Genomic DNA, 26,443 nt, shown 5'->3' with positions numbered 1-26,443 from the left:
CCTGGCTGTCCTGGAACTCAGGCTAGTCTTGAACTCAAAAATTCACCAGCCTCTGCTTCCCAAGTGCTGGGATTAAAGGCATGTGCCACTACTGCCCAGCCCTTTTTTTTTTTTTTTAAGCTCTTAAAACAGTAAGCACTGTGAGTTTTAGCCATGACCCCATAGACAGGTGGAACTCCCATGCCCTAACTTCATTCTGGAGAGACTAGCAAAGCAGGAAGGGGCAATGACTTTCAGTTCCCGTAAGTCTACAGCAACAGCTGATTCAGCTAGATGATGTCACCTTCACAGACCTCCTGACAAGCAGCTGAGAGGGTAAAAGCAGGAAATCAGAGGATTCTGAATGGCTAAGTTCAAACATGCCTCTGGCAAAGGCCTGCAATAACCCTAAACTCTGGAGCATCCCTTGCAGACACACTTTCTCAGACTCAAATTCCAAGATGCCTCTTCCCCAACCCTATTTCTGTATATTCTGAAGCACACTGGAAGAGCAACAGAATGAAGCCTGGCTTTGGAGCAAACCTATCTGGGTCCAAATCTAGGTTTTATCTTATATAAGCTGAGAACCTTAAGCATATAATTTCATTTCTCTGGGCCTCTAATTCCTCACTAGAAAGAAAGTAGGGCCACTTACTGCTCAAATATATGCTTATATATAACCCCAGTGCTGGGGAAGCAGAGACGGGAGGATGCTTTCTTGGAGCTTGTTGGCAGGACAGCCTAGCCTACTTGGGAGAGCTGCAGGGAAATGACAGAATCTGTCTTAAAGAAGGCAAACAGCATTCCTGAAAATGACACCTGAGGTTTTGTCTTTTGGCCTGCATAGGCATGCATGTGCATATACAAAATAATGCACATACATGTTAAGAAAAAGATACATGGCAAAAAGAACACATGCAAATTACTGAGTACACACTTGATACTTAATGAGCATTCAAAAGGTAGGCTGATGGGGCTATAGTGGGTCACAGCTTTAACCCAAGCACTGACAGAGGTAGGTAGATCTGAGTCCAAAGCCAGCCTGGTCTACAGAGCAAGTTCCAGGAGAGTTTGGACTATGTAGAGAAACCCAGTCCTGAAAAACAAACAACCAAACCAAACAAACATAGTTTGAAAGAACGCTGTTAATTCTTAGTAGCTTCAGTTTTATTGTTGTTTTGTGTAGTCCAGGCTCTTGTGTAGTCCAGGCTGGCTTCTGATTCATTATGTAGCTGAGGGTGATGATGAACTCCTCCTCCTGCCTCCATCTCCCAAGAACTCAAAGTATAAAACATGTGGTCACCACACCCCACTTTGAATTTAGGTTCTAAAAAGCCTCTCTGGCTGCAGTGTTGAGGCAGGTGTGGTTTTTCTATGGTCTTGGTCGTTTTTTTTTTTTTTTTGAGACATGGTTTCTCTATGTAATAGCTCCAGCTGTCCTGGAACTTGCTTTGTAGACCTTGCTGGCCTCAAACTCAAAGAGATCCACCTGTTTCTGCCTCCCATAGTACTGGGATAAAAGGCATGCTCCATCACTGCCTTGCAATCAGATCTTAATCAGAGCTCTGATGTGGGTAGAGGTTTCTGGATTCTGGTGTACAGTTACCTGAGTACATGCTGGGATTAAAGGCGTGTGCCACGAGTGATTGATCTCCTTTTATCTAATCCTTCTAGACTCTCATAACCTGGACAAGAAAGGTAAGAAAAAAGAGAGGATGTGGAGAAAGGGGAAGCACTCCTCCATTGCTGGTAGGAATGCAAACTTGTACAGCTGCTGTGGAAAATCAGTATGTCGATTTCTCGGTAAATTAGGGATCAACCTACCTCAAGATCCTGCAATACCAATGTTGAGCATATAACCAAAGGAGACACATTCACACTACAAGGACATTTGCTCAACTATGTTCATAGCAACATTATTTGTAATAGCCAGATCTTGGAAACAGCCTAGAGGTCCCTCAACTGAAGAATGGATAAAGAAAATGTGGTACATTTACACAATGGAGTACTACTTACTACTCATTGTCAGGAAACAATGACATGCTAAAATATGCAGGCAAATGGACAGAACTAGAAGAAACCATCCTAAGTGAGGTAACCCAAAACCAGAAAGATAAATATAGTATGTACTCACTCATAAGTAGATACCAGACATAAAGTAAAAGATACCTAGCCTACAATCCATAACCGCAGAGAAGCTAGAACCCTCTTCGAGAAACAGATGGAAGCAGATGCAGAAATTCACAACTAATCAATGGGCCAAGCTCCTGGAGTACAATCAAAGTGAAGGAGGAGCAATAATATGAACAAAGGAGTAAAGACCATGATGGGAAACCCACAGAATCAGTTGACCCGAGTTAATGAGAGATCATTGACTCAGGTCTGACAAATGGGGAACCTGAATAAGACCGAACTAGACTCCCTTAATATAGGTGACAATGGTGTGACTGGGACAATATATGAGGCCACCGGCAGTGGGTCCAAGATCTAACACTTATGTACAAACTGACTTAGTGAAGCCCATTCCATATGGAGAACCTTGCCCAGCCTAGACACAGGGGTGTGGGGGTTGAGAGGTGCCTTGGTCTGCCTCAACTAGACTTCTTAGTGGAGGCCTTACCCTCTCCATGGAGCAGATGGGAGGAGGAGGGGGGTGGGGGAGTGGGAGAAGAGGAGGGAGGGGGAACTGGGATTGGAATGTAAAAAATAAATTTAATAATAATAATTAATAATAATAATAATAATAATAATAATAATAATAATAATAATAATAATAAACTCCAGGAGGACAGAGGAGATAGGAGTGATTTCTGCCCTGGTCAAAGGGTAGGGAATCTGTGGTACCTTGCTCTGTAGGTAGAGGGAGTGGCTCACTCAGGGAGGGGTGAGAATTCTAGCTCAGAAAACATCCCTAAGCCACCTGTATTGTTTCTGCCCGCCCTGTGGTAGTTTCTGTCAATGACACAAAGCTCTGGGATACAACTCCCCTCAACACCCCCCCACCCTCCATCCCACTCTTCCATTCACAGAGGCAGAGCTGTATTTGTAGTCCTCCCAGGATCTGGTTCAGAGCTAGCCTACAGGAAATAGTCGATAAAGAGCTCCTGATTGACTAACAGAGAGGGAATATTCTCCACCATTAAGCAAATATTAATGAGTACTATGAGTACTATGTTGGTCTCTGGGGATTTGAGGTGATTAGGATGGGTTTCTAGTTTTGTTTGTTTGTTTTTTTCTGAGTTCAGAATCAGCAGAGAGAACAAAATCAGAGCTACAGTGCTGGATACCATAGCTACAGCAGCAACACTTGCTAGCAACACCCCCTCCCCCAGGACAAAAAGGTTTCTGAGACAGATTGCTTGGGTTCAAAGCATGACTTTACCTCTTACTAGCTACATTTCTGTGATCAGTTTTCTTCTCTGTGCTTTCTTTCTCCTCTGTAAAATAAAATCAAGAGTAATTCTTGGTTTGAGATTTTCTTTTATTTTGTTTGTGTTTTCTGTTTGAGACAATATCTCATGACCTAGGTTCAATCGATAATGCTCACGTGAACAGCCAGGTGTAATGGAATGCACCTGTAAAAACAGTACTTGAGAGATGGAGACAGGCAGGTCCCTGGGATTCAATGACCAGCTGTTTAGACTAAGCAGCAAGAGACCATGCTTCAAAATAAATAAGTGGCTAGCTGGGTGGTGGTGGTAAATGGTAAATACCTTTAATCCCAGCACTCTGGGGTGAGGGGGTGGAGACACGGGACTCTGTGAGTCTAAGGCCAACTTGGCCTATAAAGTGAGTTCTAAGACAACCAGGGCTACACAGAGAAACCCTGTCTCAAAAATAAAAACAAAACAAAACAAAAAAAGTAAAGTGGAGAATGACACAGGAAGATAGTTGAAGCCAATCTCTGGCTTTACTGGCTTCTTTAACATTTGCTCACACAGGCAAGTACACACATACACACCTACACGACACAAACAAATATAACATACAGGAAGAAAAAACAAGAAATGCAATAGCAGGTAAGTGCTGATGTCCAGATTCAAACCCGAAACTAATTCTACAGTCATGCTTCCAACTAAAACAGCCTCCTTCTCATAAAGATCTAGCACAAGGGACCAGAGAGATGGCTTAGCAGGTAAAATGTCTTGCCACAGGCAGCACTCAGGAGGCAGAAGCTGGTGGATCTCTGGGTCTGAAGTCAATGTGCTATAAAAGCAAGTTCTAGGACAGCCAGTGATACACTGTGAGACCCTCTCTCCAAACCCAAAAGTTCTTGTTATACAAGTATGATGACCTGTGTTCGATCCCCCAAACACACAAAAAGATAGAGAATTGATATCATAAAGCTGTCCTCTGGCCTCCACACACTTGCTATAGCACACATGTCTAAATACACACATAATGATGCCAATAATCATGATGATGATGAAATAAAATAAAAAGATTTAGCAAAGCACCACAAGTGACAGAGGCCATACAAAGGAAGATCTGCTCATCAGGTTATTATCAATAACTCTGAGCTCTGAAAGGCTCAAAGGGTTAGATGACAACTGCAGGCTTTGCTCTGGCCTTCCTCATACTTCTCTTATTGAGGTTTAGAGTACTAATATTGAACCCTATCTTCTACGACTAAATCAGACTCGGAGAGTGCTCCAGATGCAGTCCACCTGCATGGACAGGCAGGCAGGATGGACTTTGTCTGATCCTATACACTTTTCAGTTTCACCACTTAGCCACCATCCTGGGGCCTCCGATCTGCACCTGCTGCTTGACCCAGTCCCAGGAGACCCAGAACCCTAGACTTGGGCTTCCCCCTGTCCCAAAGGGTCATCACTAAGTGACTCCCTAAAGACATCCCTAGCATGGTACCCCCAAGGGTTTTTTATCTGAATGTGGGTGCTCTGAGTAAAGGGAGTAATATAATACATATAACACAGGGTGCCTATTCTTATTCTGAATCAGAGGTGAGTGTGGGATGACGTGTACTGTGCTCTGGGTTTTTTATGTAAGTGGCACTGCTCTGGGCTGGGTAAAGTGCTTACTAGCTGGGCAGGCAAGGACATTCTGGGGTTAGGAGCCAATGCTCATTTCTACTTACAGTTTGAGTCACACTCAACAGTTTGAGCTTGCCTGGTAATTTCACAGTGAAGAGAACCAGTAACTAAAATAGTGACTGACCAGCCATACAGTGAAAGAAATTGTAAAAATCTAGAATTTGGTGAGCTTATTCTTTGCACTAGGCAGTATATAGGGTGCTCTACATATACCAGCCATCCTTAGGAATGTCTGTTAACCTGGCCATTAGATACTTAACCACTAAGTGGTAGGCTCAATGGTAGCTGATAAGAGTGAATAAGATGATCCAGTGCTCAATAGATTTATTCTTAGTTGCCCCTCCATACACATCCCAGTGAAATAAACCTGTCTAGAAAGAACTATTTCCCCTTCATAGATGTCTAGGCTTAGAGAGGTAAGCTTGTCCAAACTCATGAAAACATGGAAATGTTAATTCAAGCTCTCTCTCTCTCTCTCTCTCTCTCTCTCTCTCTCTCTCTCTCTCTCTCTCTCTCTCTAATGCCTGCTGGTTTAGTGAATGAATGAATGATACAGCTATGGCTGTGGCCTTAGTCAAGGAAGAGTAACTAGACGAAATATTTATAGCTCTCAAAGTGCTTTTTCATTTATCACCTCCTTGGGCCTCCCTGCTAGCCCAGGAGGGAGGCAAAGTGGGTGTTATCTTTGTTCAACATGAGGAGATAGGCAGAGCTCAGGCAAGAGGCTTATAGTCATTGAACAAACAAGAAATGAGGCCACCCCAGAAAAGTTCCAAGTACCCACAACACATCACATAGTTTAGTTATGCAGATATGGAAGCACCCAGTGTGTGTTCGGCATGCTCCTATACACTATGTTCAACCCATAACTCTAGTCATTAAATATGGGAGGGTCTTCCATCTTGGAGAACATTTGCAAAGATTAGAGAAAATACACCACATTGCTAATGCTTAATCAACATGGCTGACGTCAAGCTGTGTACAAGTTCTGACTTGAGGCCCAGGTGGGGGAGGTTGGGATAAGCTTGTGAGCCAAGGTCCTCGATTTCCTAACTCTTGGGCTAAAGGCTAGCCGCATCTTCTGTAGCTTAAACAGAAACTCCTAGAAGGCTTCTTTTAACTTCAGCACTCAGGAGGCAAAGGCAGGAAGATCTCTGTGTGAGTTTGAGGCCAGCTTGGTCTATATAGTGAATTCTGGGCCAGTCAGGGATACATAGTGCAACCTTGTCTCAAAGGAAAAAAAAAAGAAAGAAAGAATGGAGAAAGGAAGAAAGAAAGAGAGAGAAAGAAAGAAAAAGAAAAAGAGCTCCCTCCAACAACAATCACAGCAACTTGATTATCTGTGATAGCAATGGTGTAACAGTAATAGCAGTAGCTGTCATACTGAATGAATAGTTAGTGTATGCCAGGCTCCATGCATCTTAACATGTTTGCAAGCTCAGCAGAGTGTTTCCAGAAAAGTGATGTAAGTTATTATCTCCTTGCTGTTTTTTCAAAATCATTTAATTATTTATTTATTTTGTGTATGGGGCAGTGGGATGGCAGCAGCATGAGCGTGGAGTCAGAGAACAACCTGGGGGAGTGGCGTCTCTCTTTCTACCACCCGGGGTTCTTCTAACTGAACTCACATCATGAGGATTTGTGGCAAATGCCTCTATCCATTAAGCCACATCACATGCCCTACCCTTGTTTTGTTTTTTCAGACAGGTCTTACCCTACAGTGCAGGCTAGCCTTGATGGCATTCTTCTTGCCTTAGCCTCCCAAATGCTGGGATTACAGGTAAGAGTTACTATGTCCAGCTACTATCCAACTCATTTATTTACTTTTTGTTAGTTTGAGACAGGGCTAGGCTAGTTTAGCATTCCTTATACAGTCAAATGTGACTCTGAACTTCTGATCTTCCTGAGTACTGAGTTTTATTCCTTCGTCACAAAGCCTTGTAAAATGCAATGTTAGGGATCGAACCCAGGGCTCCCTGTATACTATGCAAACACTCTTCCAACTATACTGTACCTAACTCTTTAACGGTGGTCATTGATTTTCTCCTAAGGAGATACTGGTGAGGCAAGTACCATAAGTACCAGGGCCTTTGCTACCAGAGAGGGTGGAGGACACCAGAGACCCCAGAACCTTTCTCACCCATCTAGCTGGAGTCTCAACCATGTTCCACAGGTTTTGAAACAAGGTCTCTGTGGGGACTAGCTGGGTCCTGAACTCACAGTCCTGACACCCTCCCAGTAGTTGGTTTTACCATCCTACTGAGAAGAGAAGAGGAGACAACTTCTGCTCAAGGCAACAGAATTTGCCTAGACTATGTAGCTTCTACTGGCCATCCATCTTCACCACGCCTGGAGAAAGTGGAAGGAGTGGACTGGAGAGACTTCTCCCTGGGCTTCATAGACTTGATAGGACAGCAAAGAAGCCTATTGTCTGGATCCTCCCTTGGGCCACAAACCTCTGCATGTGACAAGGTGCATGTCCTTCACACGGAACTGCTATGGGCAATGCCAGTGTACCTTCTGGACCCAACAAGTCTCAAGGATGAGAGACTGCACAGCCCCGAACTGCAAGCTAAGGTAACTATTTCTAAGCATTGTAACTAGGTCATCAGGTTCCTGTTGAAGCCAGCTGTGGCTAGGGGAGGCTGAGGGAAGTTTTGAAGCCTACCAAGATCCCTACTTCCCCTCAGGCCCCACCCTCCTCGAAATCTGCACCTGCTCTCAAGCTGACCCCTCCCCCTAGTAGGCCCAGCTGTCTTGGCTTGAGGGCCTCTCTCTGTCTTCCTCGGGTGGGGAGGGCCTCTTTAGTAGAAGACACCTTATTGTCTGTCACCTGAGACTTTCAGACAAGCTAAAGAAGTAGCCGCCTCTCTGGAGGGTAGTTTTGCTCTACCAAGGCAGCAAGAAAGCTGGGTCTCTTTGGGACTGCCAGGGCACCTTGCTGGCACAGTCATAGCAGGTGGCAGGAGACAGGTGATGTTTACCCTACAAAGGCTAGAGTTGCCAAAAGGCTTCAATCAATCCTTTGAATCTGCACCTGGCTTTGAGCCCCAAATAACAACCAGGGCAGCCTACCTGATCTGCATGTCCCAGGTGCCTTGCCTCCCGAAGCTCTGCCTGCTGAGTCCCAGCTGGCATGGGATTCTTTCTCCCAGGGGTTACTGAGGACCTAACTGCACCCTATGGATGCTCTGGGTCTCTCCTCTTTGAGTCTGTCACTACCATCAGCTATCCCCATTCCTATGCCCCCAGGCCTACATCAGTCTCTGCTTCCTTCTGCCTGACCAGCTTTACCGCCAGCCCAGATCCTCTCCCGAAGAAGCTATGATAGCTCATCATCTCCCAGTGTTTCACATGCATCCTTTAGATGTGGCTGGCTGGTTCTCACCCATCTAGCCTGTCCCAGCCACATTCCTTTCACCTATTTAAAGCTTTCATAGGGTGTGGTGTGGTAGTGCAAGCCTATAACCCCAGCTACTGGGGAGTGTGTCATAGGACTGAGTTCCTGAGTTCCTACAGAGACCCTGTTTAAGAACAGGCAGAAATGGCTGGGACTATAGACAGAGGGAAGAGCACTGCACAGTGTACTTAAGGCCAGGTCAACTCCCAGCATCCAGGGGCAGGAAAGAGCAAAAAAGCCTTCACGTTCCACATTTTTTTGGAGGGGAGGGGTTTCGAGACAGGGTTTCTCTGTGGCTTTGGGTTCCACATCTTCTTAACAGGTATGTCAGGCAGAAGGCTAGGTAGGTAGTCTACACTACAGTCAGTGTCTCAAAAAATATTGGCCAAATGTCATCTAATTCCAAATATTCTGCTAGATGCTAGTAACAAAGGAAAACTTTCAAGACAAAGGCCGTACACTCTGGGAGCTTAGGTTTCTCTGAATTAGGCAGTAAACATGTAAACATGGGTGGCCTGAAACATTGAACCCTGAATGATAAAAAGGGAGTCCTAATCAGACCTGAGGCAGGCAGAGTGACTCTCAACAGAGGAAAAACATGGAGCCTTGGGAGAAAAGACCCAATACCATTATCTTCATTTTACAAATGAGGAAATGGAGACCTCAACATGAGCCCCCAGTGATTTTCCCCATTCTGACTCTTTGCACTGGGTGCAGAAGAGTCTAGCCTGGCAATCCAGCTGTCCTGGGGCCAAGTGGAAGGTGATGATGCTGAGGGTGGAGGCCTCTGGAATGCATCTAATGTGTAGTGATGGCAGAAGTGGGACCACTTGGCAGAGGCCCAGGCCACCTGTAGGTGGTAATCAGTGGTCTGGTCTCTTCCACAGATTTGACATAAGCCATTCACCAAGTGTTTGGGGCCTTCTCCTGATTCAGAGGTATTTGCTTCCTTGGGAACTGACAATGTAGTACTACATCTAGTAGTAACAACCCTCATGTTCACTGAACAGACCCTAGCCAATCCCCTGCCAAAGCCTGGGCACTGTGCCAGGTACTCAGGATAAAATAAACCAGTCCAGGTCTACAGAAAAAGCAACAACATAGTGGCATAAGGATAGATTTTGGCACAAGACATATTGTCAGACTGTGATCTGCCTCTTAGAAGATGTGTTACTATGGAGGTCTCTGAGTCCTGGATGTACCCTCTTCACACCGGAGCAATCGTGGAGACCAAATAAGATGATTATGTGAAGGGCATAAACACAGCACCTGGCATACAGCAAGCAAGCACTCCACACACAACACCTGTTATTATTCCTAACAACACGCAGGCATTCACTCTCATTTATGCCTTGCTTACTCTGGTAAGGTTGGCATTATCCTCTTAGGTTTATGGATTTGAGAACTAGGTTGCTTCACATGTGAGTTGAGAGCTTTGTCTACAGGTTTGTTAAAAGAGATTAATAAATACTGCATTAGCTTGGCTCTGAAATATCCCTCAAAAGTTTATGTGTTAGCCAGGCACAGTGACATATGAATGTAATCCCAGTACTTTCCAGGCAGAATGCAGTAAACTCCAACTTGTCTTGGGCTACATAGTGAAACTCTGTCTCAAAGCAAAAAGAAAACCCCCCCAAATCTCATGTGTTAAAGACTTGGTCCCTAACACAATAGTGTTCAGAAGCAGGATCTTCAGGAAGGTGACTAGATCATGAAGGCATGGGCGATCATGGGTTCACTGACTGACTGGGATCAAACCATTTTATTCAGAGACTAGATGGGGGGCGGGGCTAAAGAGGTCTGCTCAACCTGACATCCTTGTTAGGGCAGATCTCCCAAACCTCTTCTCATCACTATAGAGCAGATTCATAATTTTTGTTTGTTTTGCTTTTTCAAGCAGGGTTTCTCTGTGGAGCATTGGCTTTCCTGGAACTATCTCTGTAGACCAGGCTGGCTTTGAACTCACACAGATCCTCCTGACTCGGCCACCCAGGGCTAGGATTAAAGGCCTGAGCCATCACTGCCTGGCCTGGCTTAATGGGGAAAAAGTTGGAGGGAAGTATTCTTTTCCTAGCTTCCTCTCTGAGTGCCTCTTGCTTCCTTGCTGCCATGAGGTAAGCAACTCTGCTTCACCATTTGAAGCCCAAAAATTTCTGCCTCACCCCTACTCATAAATCAGAGACCATGGAGCCAAGGGCCTGAGTTGAAACTCTGAAACAGTAAGCTAAAATAATCTTTCCATCCTTAAAACTGGATCTAGACTGGAGTTTTCTGTCCCCGCAACAGACAGCTAACACACTAACTAAAATAAGCCCTGCCTGGCTTGTCTGGGAGCTGAGGGGACAGACACATAGACTAATTCAAATGACAAGAAGGACTCTAGTCAGTTCCACGGTGTGAAGCACTGAGACAGAGCACCAACAGGAGTCATGTAGTCTCACTCCCCACCATAGCCATGCTGTTCCCATCTAAGGCATTGTTTAGCATTTATTTATTTATTTATTTAAATTTAATGAATCCAGCCTTAGGAGAGGCAGCTAGCACTAGTAACAGTAGGGTAAAGTCCAGACAAAGACTGGGGCATGGTGGGGGGACATGCCTGTAATCCCAGGAAGTGTAGGAAGGAGGACGAGGAGTTCAAGGTCCTCAGCAACATAGTGAATTTGAGGCCAGCCTGGGATACATGAGACTCTCTCAAAAAGCCACTGACCCCCAAACAAAACAACTCCAGGCCAAATGGGACTCTCAGTCTGACAAGCACTTCACTCTTTAATTTCCTCCCTAGCAATGAGGCTGAAAGCACCCACCTTACCTGGGAATGTGAACAAAAAGGTTTGGTATATTTGAAAACATTATAATGCACATGGAAGGAATTGTCACTAGGCTGCAGACTGCTATGGTGGTGCAGTTTTGGAAGCTAAAAACTCTGAGTTGGAATCCTAGCTCCTCCAGGGATTGGCCCATGAGGCCTGAGCAATATCATTTTTCTCTCAGTCCTGGTTTTTCTTAACTATAAAATGAAGATGTTACCTACTTTGTAGGCCGTTTTAAGGATGAGAAACAAAGAGAGCTGGTATCAAGTCCTGACTCTACTTCCTGTACATCCCTTCCAAACTCAGCTAGAAGCATGCCTCCCAGGCTTTGCCCAGCACTAACTGCTACTTCAAACAAGATGCTTTACTCCTGAGCCTCAGTTGTGAAAGGGGCTAATAATAGCACCTACTTCATCGAGTGCTGCTGTGAGAATGGAATCAATTAGTACTTGTAGCACACACTGAACAATGCCTGGCATAGAGTAAGCATTCAATAAATGTTAGGTGCTATTAATAGCAATGTTAACAATAATATTAATCACCAAGCGGAATAAGAGGGAGGGGTTTAGTTCTGGGACATGGGCATCCCATGGAATAATTCCACAGAAGTGCCTGGACATCTGCCTGTAAGCTAGCTGTCAGCCTGTGGGAGACTCTTCTGTGAAAAGGGCATGAGTCTGGGCTCCTAAGTCCCAGTCCCACTGACCAGGGGCCAGCCTCTGGGGAGGCGAGTCAGGTTCCTCAGAAGGGACACTGTGTTCCCAGCGGTTGTGTTCCAGGCGCTGCCTGACTCTGACTTGGGGAACAAAGGCACATGTGTGTGGCCAGGGTGGAGGGAGGGGAATGTTTCCCTTTCAAGAGTTGGAACAAAGGATCTGAGGCATAGTTGAGTGCATTCCAATCTCCTCCCAGGCCAGCTCCCATTCCTCAGATGACTGTCCAACAAGGTTCGCAACCTTCCAGTTTCCTCCTGAAAGGTGACTTAGGAAGGGGCAGCAAGCTCTGCCACTCCACCCTGTCATCAATCTCCAAGACACAAGATTTTAAGTGCAGAACCATGGATACCTGTCTTAGGAATCTCTGTCCTATTCCCCAGTGGGTAGAAACCCCGGGAGAAGTTAGTTCAAGGATGACACAGGGCACTCCAAGTGACAGCTTGTTAAAACTGACAGAGCCAAAGAGGCAAGCCAGGAGTCTCTTCAGACTGACCCCCAGAGCCTAGCATCAGTGACAGAACCACCAGAAAGGCAACCCTAGTCCTAAGGGAAGGGTGGCAGGTTGGAAGGAGAGGCTTGGAGAAGTGGGGCGGGAATGAGAGCAGAGAAAGTGACTGAAAGAGGAAAGGGAGGGGCATACAAAAAGTAGGGGGGCATGCCTCTTGGGACATTACTTTCCAGTTTCCACACTCTGCTGCAGGAATCTGGCTGCCGGGCTGGGACAGGAAGCAGTCTATGGAAGTCATGGCAATGGCATTTCCTGAAGAGCACAAGAAAAATCTCTAGTTCCGAGGGGAAATCTGTTCTCTATAGCTTAGAGCCAGTGTAGGCCTGGCCTGAGACGCACTGGGGATAAAAAACCAAGCAGCACAAAGTCTTAAAAGTGGCTTCTCTCTATGAAAACAGTGACTGAAGGAGCCCAGGCATCAAGGCAGCACTGCCTAGATACTGTCACCATTCTGAGCACTTTAGGCCAAGCACTGCCTTTCTGAACCATCCAACAAGCCCAGGTCACATATGAGGTAACCAGTGAAGTCACTGAATCTCTGAGCCTGACTGCTCCTGTGACACAGAGATGGCACTGTCCTAATCACCAATCTGCATGGCTAAAGGTATCACAAAGACAAGGTAAATATGATAAGTGCTTTGTAAGCTGGAATGTGCTGTCAGTGTGCACAGAGTCTTAACCTTGTAAGACCAGTGACAAATCACCCTGTGATGATACTGTGTCCTGGACAGAAAAGAGCCAGCCTAAAATGATTGTTGTAGAATAGCATTCTTGGTAAAAATCTGCCATAGGGTTGAAGGCCTTTGAGAATCAGGACTCCTAGGATGTCAATTTCAAGATACCACCATCATGAGGGAGAAACTGAAGTCTGGTGACAGACTGAATATGGAGAGGTAAGAGAGTTTGGATCCTTAAACTAAGACCATGGAGATCTTGAGTCACAAGGGCACATATACACTAGAACTCATACTGTGACAGAAGGGTGCCACGAGAATGCGCTAATGGGTAAGCTAAAGAGAATGGATGCTTTGTGAATGAGCCAAGAGTTTCATGGTACAGATAATTAATTAAAAGTATTACATCAATATGGTGTCAGGCCCTCCATATCCCATTGCTCTCAAGATTCAGGAAAGTCAAAAGAGATTAGGTAAGTTAGGATTTTAACTCACACAAGTTGCAGTTTTTCAGACAGAAACAGAGAAGAATAGAGGAGGGTCATTTGTATAATGTATTTGGAGAGAAGTGTTTCTGAAAAAGAGTATTAGGTCATTTATTTAGGCATGAGCTCACTCTATAGCCCAGGCTGGCCTCAAACCTAAAGCAATCTTTGTGCCTCAACCTCCTAAACCCTAGGATTATAGCCATGTACCACAATGTCCAGCCTAACTGGGGCCCTCATTCTATCTAGACTCTCCAAACAGTCAAAAACATGGCTTCCAACGTGGCTAGACAGACCAGTCAATACACCATGTGCAAAGCTGGTCTCCTCTTGTCTCCTCTCATTACCTCTACAGCCACTTAAAGCTCAGATGCCTTTTCACCTGCCAGTGACATCAGCTTCTTCTCAAAGTGAAGACCTGATCCCACCCTTACAGAATTCTGATCATTACCTTCCTTCTCTACACCTACTCTTGGCTTCTTTCTCACTCCAAGCCAAAGTCTCAACCTGCCTTGTAATGTACTATGAGCTCTGGTACTCAGTTCCCCCCCACCTCCCAGCCCCAGCTTCCTTCGACTTCATCCCTTGATGGAAAGAAAAACAAAAAAAAATCTCCTCTGTTCCCTGCTGCTGCTTCAGTCAAATTGACCTCTTGCCATCTGTGAAAATGCCAAGCATCTCTCCTCAGTTGCACCCTTCTGCTTGAAAAGCTCTCTATATGGATCCACCCACATAGTGAACCATCTCTTCTTCAGATCTTGGCTCAAACACTACCTTCAGGTATTATCCTTTGTTAGAGTTCTGGAAACCGTATTCTAAGAACATGCCTATTGGAGACCAGAACATGTGTATTTGGCATACTTGAAGCTGATTCGTCTGAGAAATCCACACTCAAGAGACATACAAGAGTAACCCTGAAAATCTGTTTTGTATAAAAGAAACATCTATAAAGAAACATGCTACAGCCGGGCGGTGGTGGCGCACGCCTTTAATCCCAGCACTTGGGAGGCAGAGGTAGGCAGATCTCTGTGAGTTCAAGACCAGCCTGGTCTACAAGAGCTAGTTCCAGGACAGTCTCCAAAGCCACAGAGAAACCCTGCCTCAAAAAACCAAAAAAAAAAAAAAAAAAAAAAAAAAAAAAAAAAAAAAAAAAAAAAAAAAAAAAAGAAAGAAAGAAAAAAAAGAAAAGAAAAGAAACATGCTACAAAAGTATTAGTATCAGTTATCGGTTTGCTCTACAACTTTTATTACCTGAGACACTTCTATCTGAATAGGAAAACATTTACTCACTATGATTCACAGCTAAACCTCTCAAAACTTGAACGGTTACTGTATGAATCCCAAACCCTATTCCTTCCTTCCATTTACTTACTGGCTTGAGACAGTGTCTCACCATGTAGCTCTGCTTGGCCTCAAACTCAAAAATCTGCTTGTCTCTACCTCCTGGGTACTGAGATTAAAGGCATATATGCCTAAACTCAGCCTCCTAATCCTTTCTGGCCCTCAGGATGCTACATAAACCTCAATCATGCATCTAGCCATTCTGAGATTGGCTCTTGTGCATGCATAGGCTATCAAAACTTTTTTTTCTCCAGTCAATTTGTCTTATGTTAATTCATATTCTAGCCAAAGAAACTCAACAGGTAAAGGGTGAGCTATTTTTCATTTCCCTACATCTTGGCTGTTAACTTTTTTGTTCACTCTTTAAATTTCATTTATTTATTTACTTACTATTTATTTGCTGGGGGAGGGGCATGCCATGGACATATATGGAGGTCAGAGTACAACTTGCAGAAGTTAGTTCTTCTTTCCCACCAGGTAGGAAACCAGGGATCTAACTCAGGACATCAGGCTTGACTTGACAGCATGCACCTTTACAAGCTGAATCATCTTGCCAGGCCCTTTGACCAATCTTTTGAAAGTACTGTCCCACCCTGCCCTACTAGGCATTCTCTATGGACCAATCTGCCTTATTTTATTCAAAGTACCTACTATCAGCTGATATATAACACAGGCACACAAACACTGGAAACTGAACTTCGGTCCTTTGGAAGAGCAGCAAATACTGAGCCATCTCTCCACCCCCCAGACCATATATATCATATCATGGGACTGCTGTGGTATCCACAGTCCATCATGGACAAAAATGTCATATACAATTTTGTGTGTGTGTATACTCAGCTTAGCTTGCATATATATGCACAAGCATGTAGAGGCCAGAGGTTAACCCTAGGTATTGTTCCTCAGGAGCTATCTATTTTATTGGCTTGGAACTCACCCATCAGGCTAGGGTGGCTGGCCAGCAAGCCAGAAATCCCCTTGTCTCTGCCTTACAGCTTTAGGATTATGAGTGCACACCACTGTGCCTGATTTAAAAAACAAAACAAACAAACAAACAAAAAACAGATTCTGGATTCTGGTGATCAAACTCAGATTCTTCTTCGTCTCTCCAAGACAGGGTTTCTCTGTACCAACAGCTCTGGCTGTACTGTATTGATCACTTTGTAGATCAGGCTGGCCTTAAACTCACAGAGATCCCCTGCCTCTGCTTCCTCAGTGCTAGGACTAAAGGTGTGCCCGGCCAAACTCAGATTCTTATGCCAGCATAACAAGCATTTTACAGACTGAGCCCCAGCCTCCATTATGTATTTTTTGTCTCTCCACCAGAATGAGCTACATGAGGCAAAAATTGTTTTTTCCCAGTATCTAGCAGAGTGGGGGGGCTCAATAATTGGCAGAGGAGGCTCCCCCTCATTATTACTCTGACTTGGTTAGGTCCTTTCCTCAGATACTATCTCTTTCATAGGTGACTACTATACCCAAGACCTGTTCTGGGCTAAGAGAACCAATGTTAGACAAGATGTGGACTCTGTCTTTAAGAAAAGAGGTCCCTGCAGACTTAGGTTGGAGACTGGGGATGCAGACAGAGATCTTGATAAACTCAGGTTGTTGAAGATGTTTTTTCTGTTGAAGAGCAGCTCAGTGGGGATTACCCTTAAATCTAAGCACAGGAGGAGGGTGCCCAAATCCATTGGCCTTAGGACAAAAGTCTGCTGGGAAAAGGGGTCAGCTAAAAACATGGCTTTACACAGCCCAAACAAAATTGGTGGTTACCCACAAGAAACTCCTCCAGGTTCCACTGGAGCCCCCTGAAAAATACCTGGGTAATTTTCAAGCAGAAGATGAAGAGCTCCATGTGGCTGCTGGGGATACTGCTTTAGGGAGTCTGGAAAACCCTGTGATGGCAAAAGAGTTTTAAAAGCCACCTAAAAAAAGGATACCAAGAAGAAGTGGGTGTTCCATGGGGGAGCCCCCTGAGACACTTCTACTTCATTTGGAGACCTGAATGAGATTACTGAAAAATTCTGTGTTGGGATTTCTGATGGGGCTTCCCCCAAGAAAACCACAGAACTGCCAAATTTGCAAATGGAGCTGAGGTGCTTCAACTAAGCACACTGTATTGCACTGAAGAACCCAGAAGAGGTTAAGAAGAAACCTGTAGCTTGCTTGGGTAAGGCCAAACTAGTTTTTCTCCTGGCTATGGCTTGAAACACCCCCACCCCCAAAAGAGTTTCATCTACTGGGGGCTAGGCTTAGTTTAAGAAGTAACCCCAGGGGGCAAAGTTCAGAACCTTGAGGGAGGACGCTCATTCCTAAGAAGAAGTGTGTCCACCCTACAATTAAGGTTAGGGAAGGGCTTTTATTCTGGCGGCTGTCTATCATTATTCCATTTTACAGGTGGGAGAGACAGAAGACAAGAGACACAACAGGTTCAGCATTTTCCAAGTGACTGGGCTGTAGTATGGCCAGAGGCTGGAGTTCCAATCCTTAGAGCATCACCCCACAATTAACAGAGATTCTGGGGCAGGCCATCTTCCTGCACACACGACATTCTCCATGATTGACAGGGCTGAGATTTTAACAATGAAAACACTAACAAGAAGCCCACCATGACTGGGCAAACTCCTAGTGCCACTCAACACTTGCCATGCCTGAGTTTCACTAGTGCCACAGTCTGAGGTTTCCACATATTTGGGAACCTGCTATTGATGATAAAGACACTGTTCTCAGATGCTTGAACAATGCTACAATTACAGCATGGAATGAGCACCTTCTACTGGCATGTTTTTCTCAGCCCTGGTTTTCTATGTTAGTCTCTCTGGATTATTACCTCCTGAACAAGGTAGAGATAGAAAAGGTTTAGACTCTGAAATGAGGCCAACTTCAATTTAAATTTCTCACTCAGACACTTTGTTGGCTGAGAAACATTTAAGCTCAGTTATTTAGCCACTAGAACTTTGTGTACAACCTGAGAATAAATTCACCTACCTTGGAAAGTTACTGTATGGAACATATGAATAACCATGTATTTCCAAGATGGAGAGATAGTGTCTAGCTTAATATAATAGCTGCTCAGTAAATTGGCTACATTAAATAAAGGATGAAACACAATGTTGAATACATTGAGTACTCAAGGTACTCAAAAAAGGCTAAGGTCTTTCCCCTTTCCTATAGGAATGCTAAATTCAGAGCATACCCTGGGTGAACCACCTGAACTAACTAAACTCTACAACCTCCAAGCTGCAGCCCCCAGGGAAGTCTGGGGGTGCTGCTGCAGCAGCATCGGTGCAGCTCAGAGGGCATTCCTAAAAGGAAATGGGCAGGTATCTTCCACCAAGGTTCAAGTGACACGGAGTGGAATGTTCTTTACCCCCTGCTGTCAGGGGAAGAATGCAAGCCCAGAAATGGTTCTGCCATAACCGGCTCTTCTACACACATTCTCCCTCTGCTCACCAAGCAGAAGTGGCAAGTTACTAGGTATGTTGCCCAGCAGGCTCTGGAGATTCTTGGGTGAAGAGGCGGTGGTAGGTGGAATTTTAGTGAGAGCTAATGAACTTGCTCCAAACTGCTGCCTTAGATGAGTTTAGCATTTTTCCAGGTGACTGGAACATGACATGCAATATGGGGCAGCTGGCAATTCTCATTTCTAGTAGCCTCTGCAGAGGCTGGCTGACCCAGCAGGTGCCTATTCCATCTGCTTCCATCTGGCAAGAGTCTACCTAGTATTAGGACTACTAACTAGCTAAGACAGTCAGCAAGAGAGTCAAAGGGCCCAGGTTTACTTGGAGATGCTTCAGAGGGTGTGTCTGAAGGGCTGGAATACTGTCCCTCCTGTAATCAGCTGAACAAATATTTGCCCCAAAAGAGAATCAAAGCAAGAGAGAATGAATAGAAGAGGTCACAGCACAAACCAACAGGAACTATTTAATCATTTATCTCCTCAGGGAGTTCATTTACAGACTAACTTTCAAGTCTGGCAATCCTTAGCTTAAAGGAGCCCACCTTTACCTCAGCCAACTCGACCCTGGTCATCTGACCTCTACTGACAACTGACCTCTTTGCTTTTAAAAGAGCTACTGGAGGGGAAGAGTGGGTGAAGTTTCAAAGAAATGGGAAACTAGAGACAGGATAGGTTTCAGGACAAACCCAGGAGGTCTCTTGCTCAGTGGTAAAAGCGAAGTGCTTGCCCCGCCCTAGGCCCAGCCTATGAACAACTGAATTCTTGACATTCCCGAGTCCATGGTGCATGGCCCCTTCCACCTCACTTCCTTCAATGGATGACTTATTTTCCACAGTTTGTCCAATTTCTACATATTCTGAGGGGACAGAACACTTTGTATAAGCCCCAAGCTCCCCTACTAGGGAATGGAGCTCACTACAAAGGGTGAAAACTGCCTACTACATACAGTGGGTACTGTGAGGAAGCTCTCACCTCTATGTCACCCTGACTAGGTGACAAGCAGAAGGATTCTCTCAAGAGAAGGCTCTCAATGGCATCAGCCTCTGCTCACATTATCTCTAAGAGTCACAATACTCTATTAAGCAAGGAGAGCTTGCCACATTTTTTTCTGTGTTAGAAACTAAGGCTCTGGAAGGTAAACCAGCCTGTCCAAGGTCACATGGCTAGTTAAGTCACAGGGCCAGGGCTCACACCCACATCCAGTCTCACCAAATCTTAATTTCCTATAGAGTCTCACAGACCTGGTTCTTGTTCTGCCAGCAAAAAACAGCACTCCAGTAAAGAGGCCCCAGGGCCCTGACCAGAAAAGCAATAGTCACAACAGCTGGAGATCCCCAACTGACCCTGGGCAGGTGAGGTGCAAAGTCCTGGGGCTCCATATATGACACAGCAAGAGTTCCACAAACAAGCCACCCATAAGAAAGTTGCTTACTTTGGGGAAAATGAACTTAGGGGCACAGCACAAACACAACTGGCCCAGACTACTCTCCTCTAAAATCAGACAATACTCAGCCGCCCAAATCAGTGGGGGCTCCTGACTGGCCAAATGGTTTGAGTACCATGCATGCAAGTATACAGGGGCCAGAGGTTGCCAGCTCTTCAGTTTCTCCAGGTATTATGTTCATCATTCCCAGCCAAGGTGACCCATTACGTGAGAGTGAGCACAAAGCAGGGAGAACTTGCCACTCTCATAGGTTTTGAGCCAAGCAAACACACAGGCTATATTTTTCTTTGCTAAGAAATTGGAACAAAACTATGAAACTGTGGGGCCACAAGGGTAGCCAGAATGAAAGATGCAGGTCTCTCAAGAACTGGGTCATCTGTACTTCCAAAGTTAACCTCTTTCTTGTGTTGAAATGAAGCCAGCCAGGTTTCCTGAGCAATCAACATCCTCAACAACCATGCTATGCAACAGAAAGGAGACCAACAAGGGCAGTTGGGGATCTCCAAAGAAGAGAGAGAGGCACAAGGGGCGTGGTTCTTACCCAGCCGCCGTTGTCCTGGATCCAAGGCTCTAGGTGGTCATTCAGGTAGGTGGCCATCCAACTTGCGATCCGACTCACCAATACCTGCATCTCCTTGTCTACGCTTTCCACACAGAGGGCTCCACCGAAGGAGAAAAAGGCCACAATGCGACCCCAGTTTACCCCATCCCGGAAGAGTTCATTCACTACCTGTTCAAAGCTTTGATATGCAGTCCCTGGGGTTATATGAAGCTGGGATGTTAGATCACTGAACGCCCGCCGGTACCGCAGCTCAAACTCATCGCCGGCCTCTCTCAGCGCTTGCTTTACGGCTGCCATGGGGATCACCTCCCGTGCATCCAAACTGCTGCTGTGGCCAGTGGCTCCATTTACCGCGGGGCTGTCCGCCAGGTGCCAGGATGGGTTGCCATTGATGGCACTGGGGGTCTCCCTCTCTGATTCAGTTCCTTCTGGGGCCTCAGTCCTGTTCTCTTCGACATCACTAAACTGACTCCAGCTGTATCCTTTCTGGGAGAGCTTGTAGGAGAGAAAGTCAACCACTAGCTCCCGGTTGCTCTGAGACATTTTTATAATACAGATGGGCTCAACCAGTCCATTGTCCAAAACACCTGCTCACTCACTGGGTCTGCTCTGTGTTTAGCGACTCTTTTCCAGGATCCAAAGCCAGGATAAGGTTCTGAAGAGAGAGAAAGAGCTTCAGAAGAAAATTTTAATATGCATGTCATTTACCTTACAATATCCCATTCCTCCTCCAGGTACCAGAATTGGTTTCTTTGTGGCTCTTATGAAGGTCTGAGTCCAGGTTCTAAGGGACTTCAATGAAGTCAAATTGAAAGGACCAGCAAGCTTTGAATTGTTTCATCAGCCTCTTTTTACTACAACCACCCACCCCTTTTTCTCCGAAATGCCTTCCTCAAAAAGTCACCCCCATTGGCGGCCTCCCCCCCACCTACATTCAAATCTATCTCCGGCGACAGCAAGCAGGTGCAGCCCCCGGAAGATCTTTTGTATCATAGGTCGGGAGGAGGTGGTGGCTGGGTTGCCGGTAACTCTGCCTGCCTCGCGGCGGCTGGCAAAAAAAAACCCAGCCCCGGCCGGAGGGATCATGCGACCTGGTAGGCAGCCCAGAAGGCGACACAGGAATTGTGAAGCTTAGGAACCTGCCCCCTTGCTTGCTTCCTCCATCGCCCAAACCGAGGGCGGCCTCTCTCTGCTCCGCAGCCTCCAGCCACCCGAGAGCCCAACCCCCTCGCTCTAGCACGCCCCTTGGCTCTCTGCCTCCTACTGGGAGCCAGGAGAACTCTCCCGGAGGAGGTGCGGGCTTAGTGTAATCCCCCCCCGCCCCCCGCTTTCTTTCTTTCTATTTAAGTACCAGCCCTGGATGAGGCTTCCAAAACCCTGAAGGGACTTCTCAGTGAATCTCAAGGTTTCGCGCAGGGCAAGGGGGAAACGGCTTCGGATCTGCGGTCTGATTTCGGAAAGCCCACCCCCGGGCCTTTCCGAGAGGCTGTATTCTGGAGACCCCCCACAAACACCGCTGGTTGTCTTTGAATTCCCCGAAGGCCCTGGACATGGCGTTGGGGGACTGCCAGGTCCTCCATTCCGCGCCCGGACACAATGGCCGCCGGCACCCCGCACAAAGACGGGGTGAGAGGGGGGCGCTGCGCCCCGCCACCGGCCAGGAAGAAGGGTCGAGGCCCCCACAGCGGAGACCTCGTTTTCCCGGGGCCCGGCCCGAGGCGGCCTCCTGGAGCCCCCTGCAGGGCTCGAGGGCCGGAGGCTGCGACGCGTCCAAGCCCGGGGTGGGTGGGCTGAGGCCTCGCTTACGGCTCGCGCTCCCCTAGGCCGGGTACACGCCGAGCCACCGCCCCGTTGCTAGGCAACTGCCCTCCCTCAGGGGCGCCCCCTAGACCTCTCTGGAAGGAGGGGTCTCGCCCCCGCGGCCCGCCCCAGCGCAGCCAATCCGCGGGCCGGATCGGCACGGAAGCGGGACGGCAAAGGCTCCCATTGGGCGCAGCGCCTGTCAAGCACAGGAGGCGGCGCTCTCACCTGCGAGCCCAACGAGCCGTGGGGGGCCACATCCCCCCTTCATCGGCCCGGTGGCTTCCAGACGCGAGGGCGCTTTGCGGCCGAGTTGTACGCCGCGGACTTGGGCCGGCCTACCTGGCTGACTGCTCGCACCGTGTCTCCCGGAGAAGCCGGCCTCAGTTTCCCCTGAAGAGACCGGGGGAACTTGCAAGCGCAGTCACTTCCGGTGCCGCGGCAGCGCGCGCGAGCCCGAGACGCAGGAAGAGTGCGCACAGGAGGGACTGGCGTCGAGACGTGGGAAAGAGCGCCCCCTGGCGAGGGATCGGAGGAGCCGCAGACGCGTAGAACGCTTAACGGCTCGCGTTTATTTAGTTCCCCCATCCATCCGTTTTCCATACAGAAAAAGCACTTTTTCCGTGGATGACCAACAACGGGCAGGTGTCTCAACTTAATATTTTCTTCAACTGTAAAATAGGTATCAATATTGACCTCTCATTAAGCATGTATCAGTTACTACTTGAAAAGTCTGAAGAGTAGAAAACCCTTAGTGTGGGTTATTGAAGATAGTTATGAACAAGGCAAGACAGGTTCTCTGTTTTCATGAAGACTTATACCTTAGGGGTGGAGGTAGTGTCCAACTAGGAAAATACACAAACAAGGTAATCGCTAATGCCTTGAAAACAAACCAATCTTGGCATTATGGTAATGATAGTGAAGGGAGAGTTGTTTGGAGTGAGTGACCAGAAATGCAAAGCTCAGCTCTGCCTGTCTAGAGAAAGGTATTTATGTAAAGCTGGCCTCTTCTGTGTAGCCCAGGATGGCCCTAATTTCTGAGCCTCCTGTCTGGGGATCGAACCCAGAGCTTTGCGCCTGCCAGGCAGGCATCCTACCAAATGGTCTACAGCTCCAGCCCCAGCTTTTCAAAAATCTAATATTTTATTTGGGATTTGTGAGGGTGGATGTATATGTGGAGGCCAGAGGACAACTTCTGTGAGTTGTTTCTGACCTAGAGTGGAAATCAGATCCTCAGGCTTGCTTGGCAAATTCAATCTTTCTTGTTATACAGGATCTGGCTATGTAGCTATGTAACTCAGGCTGCCTTTGACCTTGAGCTCACCGTAGTCCAGGTTGGCCTTGAACAGTGGTCTTTCAGCTTTTGTGGACGAGAGCTACTGGGATCTCAGCCTCCTAGTTTGCAGATGGCCGGGGTGGACTACCCAGTCCCTAACATAATACAAGAGCCCTGTTTCCCAATTCCGGGGCTGCTGAAGGAAGGACATGGCATCAGGAAGAGGAGACCCCCCTCCCACATCACTAGACAATCTGGAGACTGCAACTCACTGTCCGTCACCGAAGTTGTGGCAGACAGAATACCCTGTTGTCGACAGAGCTCATTCCACCCTTTTGGGAAGCCACTTGACTGAGAGTGTGTTGGGTGCTGGAGAGCTGAGCCCACGTTGGGAATGGACACACCAGACTTGTTTCAAACTCATTATCTTCATTGAGCCTTGTACATCTCTCAGGTGGGTATAATTAAGCCAGTCCCAGAGGAAGCTGGGACTAAAAGAAATTAATAAATTACCCAGAATAAGAAACACAGTGGGGGAGCGAAAAGAATCTGAAACAGAAATGATGGGTATTGGAGAAGAATGAACCCAGGCCAGCCTGAAACCAAAGTCATGGCTCAACCAACATGATAAACTACCTTGGGCTCCATCACTGGATCAAAGTGGCATGTGTGTCCTTCACCATTTTCACCTGTGTCAGCTTCACCCCACCCTACCCCTCACCCCCCACCCCCAGCCAGCAGAGAGCAGTTTTGAGGGGTCATAGCTCATCCTGCAAAAGTGTTTGCCATCAAGCCTAACAACCTGACTTCCATCCGGGAACCCACAGAGCGGGAAGGAGAAAACTAACTCAGAATTGTTCCCCTACCCTCCAACTCCTGGTAGCACGAACACCAAATACATACTGTGCTCTGACAGTAATTTAGGTCATGGGACCTCATCTGCCTTCCCCTTCCCCTCCTGCTGCTCTCTCTCAGCGCTGTAACAGGGATTGGTAAATAAATGTGCTGCTTCCTTTGAGCCATGGCCGGGTCCCTTACCTCCTAGAGAAGCCCTTTAAAAGTAAGAGATGTCTCTGTCTCTCTCTCTCTGTCTCTCTCTCTGTCTCTGTCTCTCTCTCCCTCTCTCCTTCCCTAGCTGGCTGGCTCTTGATTTTTCTCACTCTCTCTTTCCCTCCCTCCCTCCTCCGTGGCAGTTCTGTGCCCATTCGCCTGAAGCTGACTTTCTCAATGTCTATGATGGTCTCTCAGCTCACAAACCTGTCATGCTGCCTCTGGTGTGATATGTTATCCTTAAAGTCTTCCCACTTCAGCCTGACCAAGGCCTGGTGGTTGTGTGCCCACCCTCTATAATGCTCATTGTCTGAAGGGTAATTTTGTGTTAGATCATTTCCCAAACCAAACCACTGATAATCTTGTCTTTTTATTTTTTGTTTTGTTTTTTTTTTTGAGATGGGGGTTTCTCTATATTGCTTTGGAGGTTGTCCTGGAACTCGCTCTGTAGACCAGGCTGGCCTTGAACTCACAGAGATCCCCCTGCCTCTGCCTCCCGAGTGCTGGGATTAAAGGTGTGCACCACCAATGCCCAGTTTAATCTTGTCTTCTTAACAAGTAAGTGATTTTTGTTTGCTTGTTTTTTCAAGACGGGGTTTTTCTGTGTAGCCCTGGCTGTCCTGGAACTCATTCTGTAGACTGTGCTGCCTTGAATTTAGAGAATCATCTGCATCTGCCTCCTGAGTGCTAAGACTTAAGGTGTGCACCACCACTGCCTGGCAAGTAAGTTGATTCTTTTTTTTTTTTCTTTCAAGACAGGGTTTCTCTGTGTAGCTTTGGAGCCTGTCCTGGAACTCACTCTGTAGGCCAGGCTGGCCTGGAACTCACAGAGATCCACCTGCCTCTGCCTCCCGAGTGCTGGGATTAAAGGCATGTGCCACCAACGCCCGGCTGTAAATGAATTCTTAAAAAAGGAATTTATACAAATATTTAGCATATTATAACCAGTGATTCTCTATTTACCAATTTTATTTGATCACTGGGGCTGAAGAGATGGCTCAGTGGTTTAGAGCACTTCTTTTGCTCTTTTAACAGGACCCAGGTTCAGTTCCCAGCATCCACTTGGTGACATACAACCATTTGTAACTCCAATCCCTGGGGAGCTAAAGTCCTCTTCCGACTTCTTCTGCACAGGCATGCACATGGTACATCACAAGCATGCAGACAGAACACTCATACACATAAAACAAATCTAGAAGGGCTGGAGACATGGCTCAGAGGTAAGAGCACTCACTAGTTGCTCTTCCAGAGGTCCTAAGTTCAGTTCTAGCAACCACATGGTGGCTCATAGCCATGTATAATGGGATCTGGTGCCCTCTTCTGGCCTGAAGACATATATGCAGGCAGAACGCTGTATACATTAACTTAAAAAAAAAAAAAAGAAGCTAAAGATAAAGAAACTGTTAATGATCACGTGTCTGGAGATCAGAGAGCAACATCTAGGGAGTAGGTTTCTTCCCCCACCTAATTTATTTTCTTTGCTCTCGAGGCAAGGTGTCTCTTGTTCTGCAGCTCTCCATCACCCTGTCTCTGCCTCCCTGTTGCTATAGAAGTACTTTGGCGGGGAGTACACATGTCAGATACCACATCTGGCTTTATGTGGGTTCTGGGAAGCAAATTTAGGGTGTCAGGGTTGAGTACAAGTGCTTTTGCATGTTGAGCCATCTCACTGGCCTGATTTTTCTAAATTAAAAAACAAAAAGGAAGCAACATGGTAGCTAGCATATGGTGGCACACACCTTTAGTTCCAGCACTTGGGAGGAAGAGGCCAGCCTGGTCTACATAGTGTTTTAAAAAAGCTGAAAATAAAACAAAAAACTAGAAACACAAAACCATTAACTTTATAGGCTATGCTGTCCTTTAATCACCCACTTCCCTCAC

General features: G+C 46.6%; 1 protein-coding gene and 1 long non-coding RNA gene across 2 annotated transcripts in view; one reads left to right on the top strand and one right to left on the bottom strand.

Annotated features, from left to right (window-relative positions):
* Bcl2l1 (BCL2 like 1) overlaps positions 1 to 21,015 on the bottom strand; it is a 51,556-nt gene extending 30,541 nt beyond the window's left edge. Inside the window, 1 exon segment of the mRNA NM_001246798.1 lies at positions 20,416 to 21,015. Coding sequence (NP_001233727.1) covers positions 20,416 to 20,979 — 564 coding nt within the window. The 5' untranslated portion in view covers positions 20,980 to 21,015.
* LOC118239052 lies at positions 12,672 to 24,893 on the top strand. Its single transcript, XR_004770464.1, has 2 exons — positions 12,672 to 13,090; positions 20,293 to 24,893. It is a non-coding gene; the product is annotated as an uncharacterized LOC118239052 (long non-coding RNA).
* Positions 24,894 to 26,443: the final 1,550 nt, after the last annotated feature.

The sequence above is a fragment of the Cricetulus griseus genome, chromosome 6, assembly GCF_003668045.3.
Source record: "Cricetulus griseus strain 17A/GY chromosome 6, alternate assembly CriGri-PICRH-1.0, whole genome shotgun sequence".
Lineage (NCBI taxonomy): Eukaryota > Metazoa > Chordata > Mammalia > Rodentia > Cricetidae > Cricetulus > Cricetulus griseus.
This window is presented reverse-complemented; position numbering and strand designations above follow the sequence as displayed.